Below are 19,386 nucleotides of genomic sequence, written 5' to 3'. Positions count from 1 at the left end.
TTGATCTTGTGAAATTATTATACATGTTATACGGGATATGGACTTTAATCCTGTTATATTGTCATTACATAAACATGGGGAATGTTTAAACTTATTCTGGTATAACTGGATAGAAAAGACTCGAGATTGGTACCAAATACAGGGTTTACAAGATTTAAGTTCCTAAAACATTTCGGTATGATGTAAAAACTTCTTGATCATTTCTCTTGTTTTAAAGTTGAGAACACAGACTGATTAGTTATGCATCAGTGAGCGGGAGTTTTACTACCTTTACTTCAAGTCAACAAAAAGTTTTACAGTTCTATGAACAAATTCAAATGAATAGGTCCTACTGCAAATTATGAAATGACATTTTTATAATGATTTTATAATGCCCTTTTATGACTTCCAAGTATCTCAGTTCTTATCTGCTGTTGGTTTCTTTCTAAAATCTGAAAACCTCCTTGACTGACACGTTGGGCGAGATTCTCGACAGGAGTCTATCTAAGCCTAGCCTGGTCTCTAGCCGGATTTCTGAAACGCAAAGTTAATTTTGAATATATCGCCCTGCACTAAACCGTTCACGAGGTACTTATGCATTGAACTATAGATGTCAAAGAAATGCTGATCTTTGAAAAGAGCGGTATTGTATTAAATCTATGATTGCAGACATACCCATCCAACACAAAAATGTTTTAAAACGTTTTAAACACGTTATACTTTGGGTTTTGGTTTAGATAAAAACGTTTTAATAACACTAAATGTCGGGTTATATAAAGCCTTCATGGAAACGTTTTAAAACGTTTTGTATAAAACATACTACAACAATATTTTGACAATGTTTTGAAAATGTTATTGTAAAATATTTTTTGCAAACATTTTTACCGAATATTTTGTCAACAACATTATGTTAGAATATTTACAGTAGGTTATCAATAAATGTTTATGTAACCTGACCTTTTCTAATATTTTGCGAATGATGTCGAAAACGTTTTGTGTTTGCTGGGTACACAGGTGATGAGTGTAACCTGCTTGTAGTGCAGGGCGATCTATTCAAAATTTGTATTCATCTATAAGCCTCGTGGCTATGGTAGCCGTGCTTCGGGAAACGCGTTTTCAGTTGAGCCTGTTACGACCTCTTTTAAAGCTTTGAGGCTAGGCAAGCCAACTGCTAAGCCACCCGTCGAGAAATTCGCCCTTAGTGTCTTAAATAATTATGTTACAGCTATGGCACGATTTAGGGGTAAATTTAGTATTAGGTTTTGAGGCGTCACTCACATTCACACCATCTATCGATATGAACGTTTACAACCAGATAATCTATTTCTTTTGTTTTTAATATGTTATATAATATAATTAAGTTATGAAGGAGAGTATGAGTAAACTTCTCAAAAAAATAATACTTATCTTTTACTTTGTTTTATGAGAGTGTCACACTCCATTTCTTTTGTTTTATATTGTATTATGAGTGAAATTATGAGAAATTGAAATAATTGTCTCAAAAATTATTCTTTGACTGGTTATGAGGGTTTCAATTATATTCCTTTTGTTTTATATTGTATTAAGAGGGAAATTATGAGTAATTAAGATAAACGTCTCAAACACCCTTATTCTAATATGATTTAATGATCTAATATGAGGGGAATTATCAGGATTTAAGTATCTCGAAATTGTATTATGAGGAGGGAAATTGCGAGGATCTGAAATAAGCATCTTGAAAACATTGCCCCTAAATCGTGCCATACCGTATCTAATTAATTTAAACGTCTGAAACAATACTTATTCTCTTTTGATTTAATATGTTTTATGAGGCTTCCAAAATCATTTGTTTTATATGAAATAAGTATCTTAAAAAAGTGAATTCTTATAATTTCCCTCATTATATAATAAAAAGCAGATACAATAAAATCCGAAAGCTTCATAAGGCCGTGTAAAATTAATATTTTGGTTCTCGTCCCTCCTCCTCAATTTCTGGGATTTGTCAGATTTTTTTTTTTTTTTTTAGATTTTTCAATTTTTGTAGACTTTGGAATGATTTATGAAATTTTCATACATATAAATAAGTTTATTAGAGAACAAGCATCACTTCCAAGTCTTTTTGTGGTACTCTAGGGGTTTATCCCTCAGAATCTCACATTTGAAAAAAAAAGGGCCTCATCGTTTCCTCGAGCACTGTTGGAGAAGACCGAAAACTACTGACAATGCTAATTTTACATTGAAAAAAAAAACAAAAAACACCTCCCTCCCTCATCAATTCATGAAAATCCTCTGGACGAGAACCAAAACATTAATTTTATACGGCCTTATAACAAATATAATAAAAAAAATGCTTTAGTTTATTTTGTTAATTTACTTAAAGTGAAGGAGGTCGCAAACAGAAAGTGATGCATAACTTTTTTGTCGACAATTTCTGCATTTCTGCAAACCTCACGCACTTGATTATACCACAATGCCTTAGGGAATTTTCCTGCACTTATACATTTAGCCATTTTGTAACACGCGGGGGAGGTGCATCCCATTGTCTAGATGGCATACAGGATTCTAGGGATAAAAAGGTATTGTGGTGTAATCCAAACAATAATTTTAGTATGAATAAGCCAAATCGCTATTGTAACTTTGCCCTTTGACCTATCTGGAAAATTCAGAAAAATTCGGGTTTTGTGCGTACAAAATATAATTTAAAACGTGTTACTAGAATAAAAACAAACTTAAAAAACATTATTATTAAATGAATGAATTATTTAAATATTTTTAATGATAACATTATGACAATAATAAATAAATTATTAATAATTACAGCAATTTTCCCGATAGGTCAAAGGACAAAGTGTCCTAAAACTGCAAAAACTGTCCCACAATGCATTGCAAACTTCCAATGCCGATTGGGCTTATTGTTTTATATCAAAGAGACGAATAAGTACACTTTAAAGTCATGTTTCAAATCAAACTTTCGAATCGAATGCATTATTTATATCATGAATATAATTATGTCAAGTCTGCAATTATGACTGTTGAAGTCTAATCAAGGTATTGCATTATTGCATATCACTAGGATCCACAACATGCTCATCTATCAATCCACAGTTCTTTAACCCCAATACATTTGTACATTCCTTGATTGACTTTGAAAATTTGGGTACAAAAACTCATACTCTGCAAGTTGAGGTCAAATTTTACACTATGAGGTTATTGTACTATGCCATTGGGATGAGGTCATTGTCCCAGCAAACACAAAAACGTTTTTAAAACGTTTAAATAAGTTATATTTTGGCTTTTGGTTTAGATAAAAACGTTTTAATAACATTAAAATGTCGGGTTATATAAAGGTCATGATAACGTTTTAAAACGTTTTGTATGAAAACACACTACAAAAAATGTTTTTGTAAACTATTTTTTTGCAAACATTTTTGCCAAATATTGTGTCAATACTTAATAACATTATGATAAAATATTTGAACCCAGGAAACACAGAAATGTTCTTAAAATGTTATTTTCAAAAGCTTTTAATAACATTTAAATGTCGGGTTATATAAAGGTCATGAAAACGTTTTTAAAACGTTATTTAAAAAAAATTGGGCAAACATTTTTCGCAAAATATTTTTTCAACCCCAAAATAACATTCTGTTTAGAATGTTTTGTATCAAGTTTTCAAGAATGTTTTTGGAATGTTATAAAAACGTTTTTATACCCTTTATATAACCCGACATTTAAATATTTTCTGTAAAACATTTTTGTTTGCTGAGCAGTAGATTTTCAAAAATGTTTTTTAAGGTTATGAAAACGTTTTATACTCTTAATATACCCTTTATATAACCCGACATTTAAACGTTTTCTGACAACCTTTTATAACCTTTTGCGAATGATGTCGAAAACGTTATGTGTTTGCTGGGTGTGGTCCATAGTGTATATTGCATTAGTCGCGTGTAACAAATTCCACCAAGAAAGGTTTTGGAGCATGAGTCAAACCAACAACACCTGTCAGTGAAAGAGATGGCGAATCGATTGGTTTCTTGAAGGTGAACTGATGGAGCAGATGCGTGAAGAAGATATAAAGTTCCATCTTGGCAAGATGTTCTCCGAGACATACGCGACGACCTGTATAATAAAAACAAAGAAAAATCAAAAAAATAAATTAAATAATCGCTTTATCTGACACATGTAATTTAAATGCTGCTAGATTCAAAAATTAAATTTATGAAATTCAAACGCGGTGGAACAAACTGAAAATTTATTTCCACGTGCAATATGAGCCGGGTGGGGTGTGGTGGTAGTTCGCAACGCAAACTTAAAAAACCGGGCAAAACAGACACATCATTTATCGGTATGACATTTTCGTATTGGTGCTGCCCTATTTAAGTTTGCACTGAAGTGCCATCTCAGTTTGGGTGCGCCGATTTGGATCATGTGGTAATGAATTTTTATTTATTCTGGATAAATAATGGAGTATTAATTACAATTTCAAGCATAGGAGTTTAGGCAAGAAGTACAAGAAGCTGTGTAATTAATATTATGACAACCATGCAGCTATTTAAGCTACAGGAGCCTTGTAATTTTTAGTGCAAACTCTAATTGAAATCATGCAATTGCGTTGCTCTAGCTTTTTGGATACAATTTATCCCATACCGTTGTGCAGTGCTACTACGGTATGGGTTCCCTGTACTAGTGTGGTGGGGTGGGGTAGTATCCCGGGTAGTATTTCCAAATAGCGTGCCAAAAATTACTTGCTCCCTCTCGGCCTGCCAAAAACTTTGCCCCCTTCTCGGCCTGCCAAAAAATCTTGCCAAATTTTTGGGATTCCAATTTGCAAACTTTAATTGGTCGATATATGCATATAGCCCCTTTTTAGAGCGTTTTATTTAAGTTCTTATTTAAGAATTCATACGTCTGACATATGGCTACATGGAAACTCCAGCTATTTTTGGTAAATCAAACGGCAAAACATTATGAAAAACTATCATGGTCATAAAATACTAACCTATTGAAAAAGGAATAAGTTCATCTTTTTCTTGTAAAGTTCCATTTTCATCTAAAAATCGTTCCGGGATTAATTCATCAGGATTTGGCCACAAATCTGGATCATGATGGACAGCCCATAAATTTGGCACGACTATACTTCCTTTGGGAATGGTGTATGGCCCAAGAGTGGTGTCCTCTCCGCACGAATGTGGGACTCCCAGAGGAGCAATGGTCGCGATTCGTTGAACTTCAAGCAGTGTTGCGCACGTATAGGGTAATTCTGTTTTATCCGCCAGCTTTGGTAGGCGATTTCTACCTACAACCGAATCGAGCTCTCGATGAACACGATCTTGAATCTCTGGATAGGCAATCATATACAATACCGCCCAACGCAAGGTAGTAGAGGTTGTCTCTGTACCAGCCGAAAGAGACTCCCAACAGTCGCTGGGAGATTTGTGTCATTGACTGCGGAATGTTGATTCAATTTCTGTCTCTGTTCCATCTCATTCAGATACATATCGATGTAGTCACGCGGATCGTTCAGGACATGGGCTTGCTTGTGTTCATTGACAATATCAGATAAGAATTGCCTTACTATGTCTCGATTTCTTACTAATGACCTCATGGATGGCAGGTACTTAGCGAATGGAAGGAATAGACTCAGCCCAGGAACGATTTGAAAGCTCTCATTTAGCATCTTCATCCAACGCTTAAAGCTAGGATCAGAATAGTCGAAGCGTTTTCCGAAAGCAACTGAACAAATGACGTTGGAAGTTGCATTGCTTAACCAATGGCAGGGGTCAAACGGTTTGCCGTTTAAACGGTTGATTTCACTCGCTAAAGCATCAACTTCTTCAGAGATGTTTTCTTCAAAACTTCTTTTTCCTACCCCAAAGCTGCGTAAAGTTGTCAATGTAAACCGTCTCACCTCTTTCCACGGTTCTCCAGAAGCAGAACCTATGCCTGTCGAGGAAAATAAGAGAGAAATCGTAAATCAAACATATCGTTATGAACACGGCAGAGTGCCGAATACGCAAAATTGCTGTTCTGAGTAAACGGCGTTTGAAAATCTTGGTACTATTCCATTGATCCTTCTAAAAATTTAGAACATTCGTGAGCACTCATTTGAAATGTATATTATAGAAGTGAATGTACACGAATTATTTACAATACTTGAATGTTCTGAAACAATCGATATATCCCTCAAAACCCGTTTTAACAGCTATTCGGCTTTATGCTGTATCCAAAATGTCTCTACCACTGCGCAGAGAGGGTCGAATACGCATTAAACTACGTGTAAACCATAGCACGCATTCTTGATTTGGGGCTTTTGTGTAGAAATTACTGGTTGTCCTAAGGCTATGTAGACTTAACTTGCTATATAAGTTATAAATAGTCATCCCTGTTATATTTAGCAAAAACTCGAGGATTATAAAGCTGAAATAACAATACTGGCCTATATTTTGCGTATGATTTTCCGGGATTTTTTTATTTCACGGGGGCGCACTCACATTATTAAACCACAGCAATATCATTTGAAGAATGTTTGTACTTATTTTGGTATCACTGGATAGAAGATACCTACAGCTTTACGTTGGTATCAAATATATCAGTATAGGATATTTAATATAGAAAATTCGGGGTTTCCCGCTATACAATACTATAGATCAACCTGATTTGTACAGCTAAGTAATACGATTTTTGGTGGAAATAAAAAATAACCTGAAACATAATCATAAGCATACAAAAACTCAATTTGCTCAAAATTCTCGATTCGTCACCGGGTTCGTCACTCTGCCGAATTCATAATGATATGCATTGCAAGTATGTGTACAACATTATCATGATTATAGACACTAGTGCTATATGCTATAGCCGATGTATCATGGGCAAGTAGCATCAATTTGACATTCGATTTTGCAATATTTTTGCATTTTAAAGAGTGAAAATGTGCTCAAATTAATGTTTGCCAATAACGAAGATTTTGGGTTATATATTACCAAACCGGAATATACATGCAGACTACATAAGACGCTTTAGGTATAAGTTCTTAATCTTCTTCTTAGCAAGAATATGCAAAACAAAACATTGTCAATTCTTGCAACTTCTTACAATAATGCTATACCGTATTCTGCGATATTCCGTATTTCACGTTCGAATGTTATCTGCGATTGCATTAAAGTATATAATCGATAAAAATATTGGGATTAACGAAGATGACAATTATGGTATGTATTAAAAGACGTTGTAAATTGTCAGATGAAAGTGCTTATAAATTAAAATCACGGACAATATAAAGATCCACAATAGGTGTCTACATCCTGATCTACATTCCAAGCGGAGACGCTTTTCAGAATCATATCACCCGTTTTTAACAATCGCTGAAACCTAATATGCAATTCCAGACGATCTGTAAAAAGAGTGTGAGCGTAAATGACTATAGTATAATGCTTGGGACACCGAAACAAATGTTTACATTTGTGTCAGACCTATTATAATGATACAATAATTAGCCCCAACATTTTAACCGAATATTGTTAAACTGAGATTTTCACATTTTGAGAAATTAATAATGACTTTTTTGAAAAAGTTTTTCGGAGAACGCTACTTTAATGCTCCCATGCCTTAATTATCAACTCTTCTTACCTTCACCATCTGACTTTGACTTGAACACTATTGCTGGTCTATCGCTTATGCTTGGATTGTGTAGCCCTTCCTTTATATATTTGAAATCGTTTAAGACAATAACCATCTTCCCAGCAAGATACATGCTGAACACCGATCCATGCTTTTGGGCTAGCGAATTAAATAGTTGAGGCGGGGGAAGTCCTTTATATATCGATATGGCAAAATTTGGTAGATATCCAAGAAGTGGCCAACTCCATGGTCCTGGTGGAAGATTTTGTTTAGGTCCACGAAGCCACCATGCTAGAAACAGAAATATCACCACACAGAGCAGAGCTGTTGGAATATTAATGTTGGCGATGATTGTCATGATTGATGACGAACTTCAGAGCAAAAATTCTCTGTGAACAGTAGGATTGAGAGCCACTGGTGAAGTGCAATGGTACACTGGCTAATTATGAATTACCTCAAATTGCGTCGAGTTTATATCCATGCTAGAAAGAGATAAAGTAGGCAAATAGACACGGAGTCTTAAGTCGTCGAACAGCACGGTATGAAGTAAGGCAAGGGTCAATCGAAGTCACCGTTATTCACGCATACTTTGCAATTCAAAACTTCTTGCACGAACTGTGCAAATAATAAGATTATACATATTACATGAAGAGGTCTTTCATGAAGTTCATTGGGGGGGGGGGTATTAGTGGTCAATTTGGGGTCAAACGTTCAAGTGAAAGCAAACAAAAATAAAGGCAACTTGAGGGGGTTGATGTTTAATTTGGAGGAAGGGTAGGGGTCTGAAGCTTTGCCCCCTAACAAGATTGGTTGAAAAGACTACTATTTAGGCCAAGTAAAAAATAAAACATGTTTCACGTCCGGGTTTTCTATTTTTTATCACAAAATTGGTGTAAATACCCATACTTAGAGCTGTTTTGGCGTATACAATAATGCCTGGGAAAAGGAGGAGGCCCTTTTTTATTTGTTGTTCTGAGAGTTACACCCCCTCCAATGATTACAAAACCTTCCTAAAATGTTTCTTGTATCTTAAAAAGGCTATAGAAAGTATTCCAACTTCATAGACATATTTTTTGAAAAGTTTTAACTGAATTTCAAAAAATAAAAATATATTTGAGGAAACCTCAAAAAAGGAAGCGGGAGGGGACGTAAAACATGTTTATTTTTTTATTTTGCCTTACATGTATATCTAAAATACATAACAAGGTCATGAAGGTAGAAAATTAGAAATTAAGTAGTGTAAATAAGGCCCCAAAATGCTATGTTGTTTCCCCGTACCATTTGGGGGAATGTTTCGTGTTCTTTATACATATGGAGTACGGTGCAAAGATGTCAGAACGAGCCTTTTTAGACCCATGTTCTGGCCAAACAGTTTTTATATAAAGCCGACTCGAATTGCCGAGGGGGTGGGGGGCTTTGCGGCCTTCGGTGGCGATTTGTTTGTCATTACCTCAACTTTCAGCCCCCTTTGAAGTCTGTGTGACGGTGCGTCCCTTAGGACTTTCCCCGGGGGCTTTAGTTTATTTTTTACATTTTTTATTTTATTTTTTTCCATTTATATTTTGAGTCTATGTATATGTTGAAAAGGTCTCGCACGCTTGAATTTTCCAATTCACTTTTGTGTTGCAGTACCTATGTATTTGGCCTTTCTACATGAACGCATTTCACAATAATGACAATATTATTCATGAAAATAATAATGAACGAGGCCTTGTGCCGACTCGTTTTAAGCGTTTCACCTACATGTTCTATTTACATGCACTAATGATTCATGGAAGTTGTCGCTATATCAGCCGGGTGATCGGTGATGAAGTAGGTGATGAGTATTGACCTCAACTTTCTTTACTTCATCTTTTACCTACTTTCATCTGCAAAGACCCACACAAATTTGAAACCTTTGAAGTTATTGCATGTATTTGATTAAAATTCATAACAAAATATTGAATCGCAGCCGGTGCAAAATGACAATAATTTTTTGGTAATAAACCTTGAAAATGAATAACGATAATACTTATAATACGTTTCTTGGTATTTGTCACAATTACGGAAACAATAATTTTAGCATGCTTATATTTGTCTCGATCAAAATCTTGGTCATTTTAGTGAAATTGATTAGCCCACCTTACCCGGGGGTAGCGTCAAAGTCGATCATAATGGGTAGGGGAGTAGGGGTAGGAAGGGGCACCATAGGTTTATAAACCGTCAAATCCATGATTTTTATTTTGCTCTTGTGAAATTATCTTAACGGATATGCACTTTAAAATTGGCAGTGAAGTTATTTACTTACTTCCTTACATGTTTAGCACAAATTGCATGTTCTTGGCTTTTTAGCCGAGAATAAATTGTATAGTTTTGTAAATAGCTAGAATTTTGTGAGGGTGCTATGACACTACGTCGTAGCGATATAATTAATGTTTGTACTTATTTTGGGAACACTGGATAGAAGAGACCTATATGATAGTACATTGGTACAAATACTAGGGTTAACAAGATGTAAGTCCTCCCTAAGACATTTATGGTATAATATAATATATCCTTGACCAATTCTCTTGTTTTAATGTTGGGAACACAGACTGAATGGTTTAAAAGGGGGTAATGTAATAATTATGTGTACCTCGGGCCGGGGTTGTGAATTATAGGGTGTGTGTGTGTGTGTGTGGGGGGGGGGGCTGCAAAAGATTTATTTGGCAGGCCCAAAAAAAAAGGGGGTGAAGCATTTTTTGGTAGGTCGAAAGGCGGAGGGGGCATGCGATTTTTGGCAGAGATATTTTGGGCAACGTTTCTATATACGCCCTAGGCTAAAAAGGAGTAGGAAAACATCAGGAACACGTTCAAATAATGCACAAGAGAACTGGGCAAGAGAACTGAGCATGTTATTTACCATGTTTACAGTGTGTTAATAATATTAACTCAAAGGCTATAAAATCTTACAAAGAAAACCACTGCTCGTGCATGCATTCCACGTGATGCGATGGCGCAATCACCCTAAGTCACATATGCTCACGGAATTGCTGGCCAGGCCAGCCCAACCCCGTGGCATGGGGTCGTGATCGTGTGCGTGCCACCCGAGGGGTCCCAGGTCGATTCCGGGGGGGGGGGGTGCCAAGTTAAATCTTTGTTCATCTTCTCTCCTTTTTTGTTCCTTCTCTGCCCCGGTAGCAAAAAACCAGTGTCCGTGGTGGGATTATTATAGGTTGTAAAACCATGTAATTACAAAATAGTGAATTAAAATGTATCGCACGATGGTTTCGATCAACCTACGTAGTAAGAAAATTACACAAAAGAGCAAATTCTTGGAGTTCAAAAACAAGTCAACAGTGGTTGATAACAAATGCTGAAACTTTTTAAAACAATTTGAAATTATTTAAAAAAAGTGGACACAAAATTTGAAAAGCAGACACCGTACTTTCCCCAACTGCCTGTACTTTAATAGTTTCAAAATTTAAATGAATGTTGATGTTCATATCCTAAAGTAATTTCCAGAGGATGATTTAAGCACTTCCCAGCAAGTCTTGCGGTTAGCACAGCTGTGTGAGTGAACATGACGCCACTGCCCGCCCACTGCATACACACGTGCATGGTTAAATTTGAATTTGGACAGATATATTTACAATTAAAACACCTTCAAAAAGTTGGTCGATTTCACATTTTATGTTATCTACAGAAGGTGTGAATTATCCTTCATGCATACATTACTTTAGATCTGAAATCGACCAAGTAATAACGACACACGGGCAATTCTAAAACAACATCTTTTGCACAGAGTTCAATGGGATTTGAAAAGTAAAGTGGCAGTTGAAACTCTAGGGATAACACTTTTACAGTGCATGATGGGGCTTCCTTAAATCATCCTCTGAGTAATTTCAATGCATATTGAGCGTCTGCATTCACTCACATTTTAAAACTATTAAAGTAAGGACAGTCCGGTGATAATGCGGTGTCCACTTTTCAAATTTCGTGCCCTCTGAAATTCTTTAATTTTTAAAATTTTTTTTAAAGGGTTCAGCCTTTGTTACCAACGATTTTTGACTTATTTTGGAACTCCAATAGTTTGATTTTAATCCTAAAATTAAAATATATTTGTGTATTTGTGTATATATAAAACATCCATGCAATAATATGACGTAGCTACGGTAGCTGGCTTTATGGAATTGAAAGAACAATTATCAATCAGTTTAGTGATTAGATTATTTGTTTAATAATATAAACAACAACATTGACAAGGCACGTTTGATAAGGACCACGATTATTTAATGCGTCACATTTGTATTACCTACACACACGAGCGAACGTGTGAAGTAGGTGACGAGTATTGAAAATGTTTAAATCATCATAACCTTTAACATGTTTAAGGGGGTACTACACCCCTCAATAAATTTGTGACTATTTTTGCATTTTTCTCAAAAACTAATAACACACTGGTAACAAAAGTTATGTATATTATAGGGGCAATGAATCCAATTACTACACTGGAATTTCAGTGACCCAAGACAAGCGGTACGATACTTATGATAGAAAATGAGGTACCGCTAGGATGTACCTCATTTCCTATCATATTTACTGAACCGCTTGTCTTGAGTCACTGAAATTTCAGTGTAGTAATTGGATTCCTTGCCCCAATAATATACATAACTTTTGTTACCAGTGTGTTATTAATTTTGAGAAAATGCAAAATAGTCACAAAATTTACTACAGGGGTGTAGTACCCCTTAACATGGTAAAAAAACAGAGCGGTTGTTGCACAGCAAAGCGCTGAACCGAGCTTGGTGCACACTTCAACAGGCTCTTTAAGACTTTTAGGAGCAGACACCTGATGTTCTTTTTATTTGTTAGTAATTAATAAGTTAAATTTTAACTAATTAGTATTCATTATTTAAAAGAATTAATATTAATATTTGATTAAATTAAATTAAATGTTTACAATTTTTCCTAAAGTTATTTTCATATTAATTTTCACATCAACTTATTGATCTGGTAAAAATAATGTTGGTTCGCTGAATTATATTGCAATTCAACAACTCCTCCTATACCTTTACAGGAGCCAACCGTTGTTAATCCGTGATGAATCCACACTTTTACTGTAGCGTATACGCGAACGCGAGCGAGACTACACGTTACGCGAGAGCGTGTAAAATTCGTCATGCCTGGAACCTTTGTGCGTATGCAAGCTTACAAGTGGAATTCAGTAATTTTCAGGTAGCGGCTAAACTTTGCCGTTTTATTCTGTAGTTTTATTGCTGCTATTAACAGAGAAATCATCGAAGTTTTTGTAAGGCTTAGTGACAATGATTTACTGATATTTCCTCGTGAAATAATCGTGAATTATAAGATCTTTAGCTTCTTTTCGTTGTTGAAAGGATTCAATCATGTTTCACCGTTGTTCATCACCGTTAAAACAACTCGCGTCCGGCGCGTCTGCGTGGTTTACTTCGCTCGGGCAGCTAAGCTGCCCTCGCGAAGTAAACCACGCAGACGACGCGGCCGCATCGTTGTTAAACGGTGATGAACAACGGTGAAACATGATTGAATCCCTAAGTAAATAACAAGTTAAACAGCACAATTCCCAATTTGCGAGCCAGCCAGTTAGAGTTCAGCGATGTCACATCATCTTAGGGATGATATCAAAACTCGATCGGCGGTTGAACGCCGATTCTGGGCGGTTCCCTATAAGTCCTTCTGGGCTATGTATGCTTTGTATACTATTTACATGTACCACGTGGGTTACATTTGGGTACCGACTGTTCTCGACTTTTTTACTATTACTTTTGCCCAAATGCGCCACATTGATCTCCACTGAAAACCCACCAATCGATATACCAAAATCACCAAAATGATGACACATACTCGCATACCTACAACCATGGAGAACACACCGGATAATATTGTTTATTGTTGGAAGAAGGGTCTATCGTTAACCCTTGGAAACCAACTGCTAATCAACGTCTCTAGATCAATAAAGGTCAAATTGGGGAGGGGGATCAGTTTTCTTGCCCACACAGTGATCAAAAACTAAAAGTGCTCCGGTTTCAATGAAAATAGTCTCAAATGTTCGTCACGTAAAATGAAGTCAAATAATATATAGTTTGCACTGTCTAGAACAAAACTACTCAGCCCCCTTGATATCTAATGGTTCGTTCCTTTTATTAGTGGACATTTAGTCACGTGCAACAAATTTGACCAAGAAAGGTTTCGGAGAATGAGTCAGACCAGTAACGCCTGTCAGTGAAAGCGATGGCGAATCGTCTGGTTTCTTGAAGGTGAACTGATGGAGTAGATGCGTAAAAAAGATGTAAAGTTCCATCTTGGCAAGATGTTCTCCGGGACAAATGCGATGACCTGCAAAATGAAACAAAGAAAAAATTGACACGTGCATTCAAATGCTGCTACATTCAGTACCGCAAAAACTGCAAATTTATTTCCACGTGCTTGATTATTTAGAAAATGAACGATGCAAATAGTCCGCCATAGGGCTACATGGACATTCTAGCTATTTTGGTAGTGATGAAAAAATAGGTAAATCACTTTGTTCGTTGTTATATATAAGAAAATATCGTTTAATACTAGAGAATTTTGGAATTGATTCAAATACTGGAACTTACTTTTTGCAACTTTGAGATGTTGCGTCTGGAACCACCAAACTTCATCAGGCAATTGATTCGCTGGACTGGTCACGTGATAGACGGCTAGGCATCGTCTTGATGGCCCGGTCCAATGCATAAGATAAGTTAAAGCGGAGTATCCTTTTCTTGTTCAGTGATGGTTGATCAATGCGCTCCCAAATAACTTCTTTTATGCCTCTTATGCCATTGTTCCTCCTTATCCAGAATAACGACTTTCTCGTTTTTAATTGAGTGTCCAGTATCCTTTAAATGGAGGTACACAGCGCTTTAACTTATCTCATGTATGAGACTGGGACATCAAGAATATACATAGCCGTCTATCAAGTGACCAGTCCTGCAGGTCAGTTGCATGATGAAGTCTAGTGGTTCCAGACGCAACGTCGCAAAGTTACAAAAAATTCCAGTATTCGATTCAATTCCAAAACTCTCTTAAAACCACTGGACGACTAAGAACATTCACACAATTGTATCACTAGGATCCACAACATGCTCATAACAGGGCACAGTTCTTTAACCCCAATATATTTGTACATTTATTGAATGACCTTTGAAAACTTGGGTACGAAAACTAATACTCTGCAACTTGAGGTCAAATTGTGGTCCATAGTGTATGATACTAACCTATTGCAAAAGGAATCAGTTTATCGTTTTCTTGCAATGCTTCGTCTTCATCTAAAAACCTTTTCGGGTTGAATTCATCAGGATTTGGCCACAAATCTGGATCATGATGGACGGCCCATAAATTGGGCACGACTATGCTTCCTTTGGGAATGGTGTATGGACCTAGGGTGGTATCTTTCCCGCATGAGTGCGCGATTCCCAGAGGCGCAATGGATGCGATTCGTTGAATTTCAAGCAGTGTTGCGCACGTAAAGGGTAATTCTGTTTTATCCGCCAGCTTTGGTAGGCGATTTCTACCCACAACCGAATCTAGCTCTAGATGAACACGATCTTGAATCTCTGGAAAAGCCATCATATACAGTACCGCCCAACGCAATGTAGTAGAGGTCGTCTCTGTACCAGCATCCAAAAGATTACCTATAGTCTTTAAAAGATTCTTGTCATTGACTGCAGAATTACCATTCAATGTTTGCCTCTTTTCTATCTCATCAAGATACACATCGATGTAATCACGTGGATCGTTGAAGACATGATCTTGTTTGTGGTCATTGACAACATTACCTAAAAATTCCCTCATGATGTTTCGATTTCTTGCTAGTGTGTTCATGGAAGGCAGGTACTTAGCGATTGGAAGGAACACACTCAGCCCAGGAACGAGTTGAAAGCTCTCAATTAACAACTTCATCAAACGCTTGAAACTAGGATCAGAATAGTCAAAGCGTTTTCCAAAAGCGACTGAACAAATCACATTCGATGCTGCATTGCTAAACCAAAGGCAGGGGTCGAACGGTTTGCCGTTTAAACTACTAATTTCTTTCGCTAGAGCATCAACTTCTTCAGAGATATTTGCCTCAAAACTTCGTTTGCCTACCCCAAAGCTGCGTAAAGTTGTCAGTGTAAACCGTCTCTGCTCTTTCCACGGTCCTCCGGATGCTCCCCCAAAGCCTAACAAAGAAATAAAGTGAAAACTCTCAATGGCTATGTAGTTACGTAAGTCAATTATTAGTAACTGTATTATAAAACCTATGCACCCCAAATCATGACACTTATGTCACCTACCCAGCTGTTTGTCATCTTACCTTATTTTAGGTCTATATCTTAAAAATGCCGGTTTTATGTATAATACTGCAGAATTGAACGGTAAACCACGTTATTGTCCGGGGGGCACTTCAATATGAAATGGATATAGGTGTAGGGCTGGAACTTTCGCAGTAAGGGGCATTCGGTGAGAGCAAAATGTAACAAACATGGGGTCATTGGGCATGTTGGGTGAGAGCATGACTTTTGGCATTCGGTGAGAGCAAAATGTAAAAAATAAGGGGTCATTGGGAGATAACATGACCGTTTTTAAAATGGAACCTTTGGGTGGGAGCCGAAAGAGCGCCACCAGAGGATGATTTAAGCATTACCCAGCGCTCCACTGGGGTCAACTTGCGGTTAGCACAGCTGTGTGAGTGAACATGACACCACTGCTCGCACACTGCATAGACCTGCACGGTTAAATTTGAATTTGGACTGATATATTTACAATAAAAACACATTTAAAATGTTGGTCGATTTTACATTTTATGTTATCTACAGAAGGTGTGATTTATCCTTCATGCATACATCACTTTTATTCTGAAATCGACCAAGTAATAATGACACACACGCAATTCTAAAACAACATCTTTTGCACAGAATTCAATGGGATTTGAAAAGTAAAGTGGCAGTTGAAACTCTCGTGATAACACTTTTACAGTGCATGATGGGGCTTCCTTAAATCATCCTTCTTTGTTTTGTTTCAAAATAAGTAACAAAATCAGTGATAAATGAAAGTTGCTGTTCAAATTGAAAAGTAAGTGTCTTTGGGTGACAGATCGAATGAAAAAATAAGGAGTCTTCGGGTGACAGAGCATGTGTTCGTTAAAAAATATGGGGTCTTTGGGTGACAACGTCACAACGACGCTGAAAAAGGGGGTCTTACCCTACACATACGCGTCACCTCCAAAGTGGGAGTGCTCCCGGATTATTGTTTGGCACGTAAACTGGTTTTGAGGCACATAATATTATAATTATCATTCAATTTGTACAGTGTGGTCCAAAAGCAATGTTGCCCAGTTTTAAATGATCATGTCTCAGAGTTGAAAAAAGTCTGTTTCGAATATTGTTTTGCATATTCAGAAAGAACATCTTTCTCAGAGTATTTGGTGAAATAATGTGTTATTTTAGGCTAAGCATTAATTTGTGTGCCAAACTGCCTATTAAGTGACAATCAAACTGGCGTGAAGTTACTTTTTATACAGGGATTGAATACGAGTGTCACAGCCCTGGATAAATTGCTAGACTATAATACATGTATACTCTGTCCAGAATCCGCGCCAGTAGCACAGGCGTAGATTGGGGGGGGGGGGGTATTTGGCCAGGGGCGTAGCCAGCTTTCTTGGTTAGGGGGGCGGGGGCAAAATAAAATTTTGGGGGCACAGACGAAAAAAAATTGCAGTTGCATCATACAATACATAGAGACTGTATGTCTTCGAGCTTCCCGAAAAGGGCCTTATTGGGATGATGTGCGCGCGTAGCGCGAAAAAAATGGTATTTTACACTATTTTCGCCCATTATCCGGCTAAAAAGGGCTTTATTGTTACAATGTGCGCGCGTAGAGCGGAAAATTTTGTATTTTACACTATTTTGGCCCTGAATTTTGCTAGAAAAGGGGCTCCTTGCCCTTTTCTTTTCCTTTGCCCTCCTGATTTTCTCTTTCATTTTTTTGTCAGAGGGCACTTTTTCTTTCATTTTTTTTTGTCAGGGGGCACTCTGCCCCCTGCCCCCCCCCCCTGCTGGCTACGCTACTGTATTTGGCCAGAGGGATGTCCATACAATCATCCCCCAAATTGTGGACACCTGTATGTGGGTTTCTGACCAAATTAACCTCATATTTGGCAATTTTTAGCCCCCAAAGTGCAAATTTGTGCCCGCTTTCATTTTTTGCACCATTTTAAACCAGTTTAGCTTCAATATGGCAAAATATTTTGCGAGAAGCGCGGCGCATGTGTACCATAAACATTTTCTGTCGCCAAAAGGTGCTGGATTCACTATACTTCAAGAAATTTTTTCATCCCCATCCCCCTATGTCAAAAAGAAATCTATGCCACTGGCCTGTAGTCACAATTCCGGTTTATCACTTACCTTCTCCCTCATCTTTTTGGTTCAGATGAGATCTTGGTCTATCACTTAAACTTGGATTATGTAACCCTTCCTTTATATATTTGAAATCGTTTAAGACAATAACCAGCTTCCCAGCAAGGTACATGCTGAACACCGATCCATGCTTTTGGGCTAGTGAATTAAATAGCTGAGCCGGTGGTAGTCCTTTACGATAAATCGATATGGCAAAATTGGGTAGATATCCAAGAAGTGGCCAACCCCATGGCCCCGGAGGAAGAGTTTGTTTAGGTCCACGAAGCCACCATACTAGAACCAAAAATGTCACTATACAGAGTAGGGCTGTTGGAATATCAATGTTGGCGATGAATGCCATGATTGACGACCATTAACAGCCACAGGCAGGTGAGAGTATAATGGTGTATTATTTTGTAAAATGAATATTATGGTAAATTATTGCGTTGTGTATGCTGGAGAGCTAAAGCGATATGAATACGCAAATAGAAAGCTTGAGAACTCTTGGGAGCACGGTATAAATTAATACAAGTGTCAATTGAAAATAAAATATTATAAATTATTTAAATTCAGAAGCCAAAACGAAGATTAAAATTAAGAAGTGTGAATAAGGCCGGGAATAAGGCTCCAAAGCGATTTTTTATTTTGCTCAATTTCAAACTTTCTACATATTCTATTTGTCACATAGCTACAAATTGACACATGGTGCGGCAAGCTTAATTTTTTTCTGCAACCATAACGGGACGCAACATTTTTATAACCCATAGGAAAGGGTTAGGGTCAGGGTTAGGGTAAGTGTTAGGGTTAGGGTTAGGATTTAATAAAAATTTACGCCCCGTTATGGTTGCAAAAATAAATTACGCGTGCGGCAATGGTTCACCTATATTTGAATTACGGCTTGCTTTATGGAAATTCAAATTCCAACAAATATTTGGTCACGTAACGGTATTTGGTCTTCAGAAACAACTTCAAACAGTTCATGAGTTAATGCTTGTGTCCATAAAAACCTTTGTTCGAGAGTTTCAACGTGCTTAATGTTTTTGAGCAAAGACGTAATGTAAACATGGTATGTTAACACACTTCTTAAACTGTTTTGATATCATTTACAATCTATCGATCTCCGTGTCTGTCTAGTCTCCAATTCCATCTAATTGTATGAGCCCATATGATATTAAATTGAATAAATTCGAACGAAGTGCGCCTAAATTTGCTTTTATTCAAAGCTGAAATGGTCAAATATGAGATTAATTTCGTCAAAATCACATGCACACATACGTTTTCTTTTCCTGTTATCCAATTTCTCTCCTTTTTTTAACTGATAGGCTATAGCCATACAGAGGAAACATTTCCTTTTGTTTCCTGTTGTTTCGGAAATTCTTGAATTTCTCATATCTTTGGAACTGGTTGTTCAATT

General features: G+C 37.0%; 2 protein-coding genes across 2 annotated transcripts; both read right to left on the bottom strand.

The window, feature by feature from the left end:
- Positions 1 to 3,875: 3,875 nt before the first annotated feature.
- On the bottom strand, positions 3,876 to 8,090 carry LOC140165556 (cytochrome P450 2U1-like). Its single transcript, XM_072188842.1, is given in 4 exon segments — positions 3,876 to 4,074; positions 4,955 to 5,359; positions 5,362 to 5,898; positions 7,582 to 8,090. Coding segments are annotated over 4 exon segments (1,473 nt in total). The 5' UTR covers positions 7,931 to 8,090; the 3' UTR covers positions 3,876 to 3,892.
- A 5,636-nt stretch (positions 8,091 to 13,726) lies between these two features.
- Positions 13,727 to 18,333, bottom strand: LOC140165555 (cytochrome P450 2U1-like). Its single transcript, XM_072188841.1, has 3 exons — positions 17,982 to 18,333; positions 14,814 to 15,758; positions 13,727 to 13,908 (listed from the first exon to the last, which is right to left on the bottom strand). Exons 1-3 carry the CDS (start codon positions 18,331 to 18,333, stop codon positions 13,727 to 13,729), a joined length of 1,479 nt encoding a protein of 492 aa, XP_072044942.1.
- Positions 18,334 to 19,386: the final 1,053 nt, after the last annotated feature.

The sequence above is a fragment of the Amphiura filiformis genome, chromosome 12 (genome assembly GCF_039555335.1).
Source record: "Amphiura filiformis chromosome 12, Afil_fr2py, whole genome shotgun sequence".
NCBI lineage: Eukaryota > Metazoa > Echinodermata > Ophiuroidea > Amphilepidida > Amphiuridae > Amphiura > Amphiura filiformis.
The sequence above is the reverse complement of the archived record's forward strand: the minus strand, read 5'-3'. Positions and strand labels throughout refer to the sequence as shown.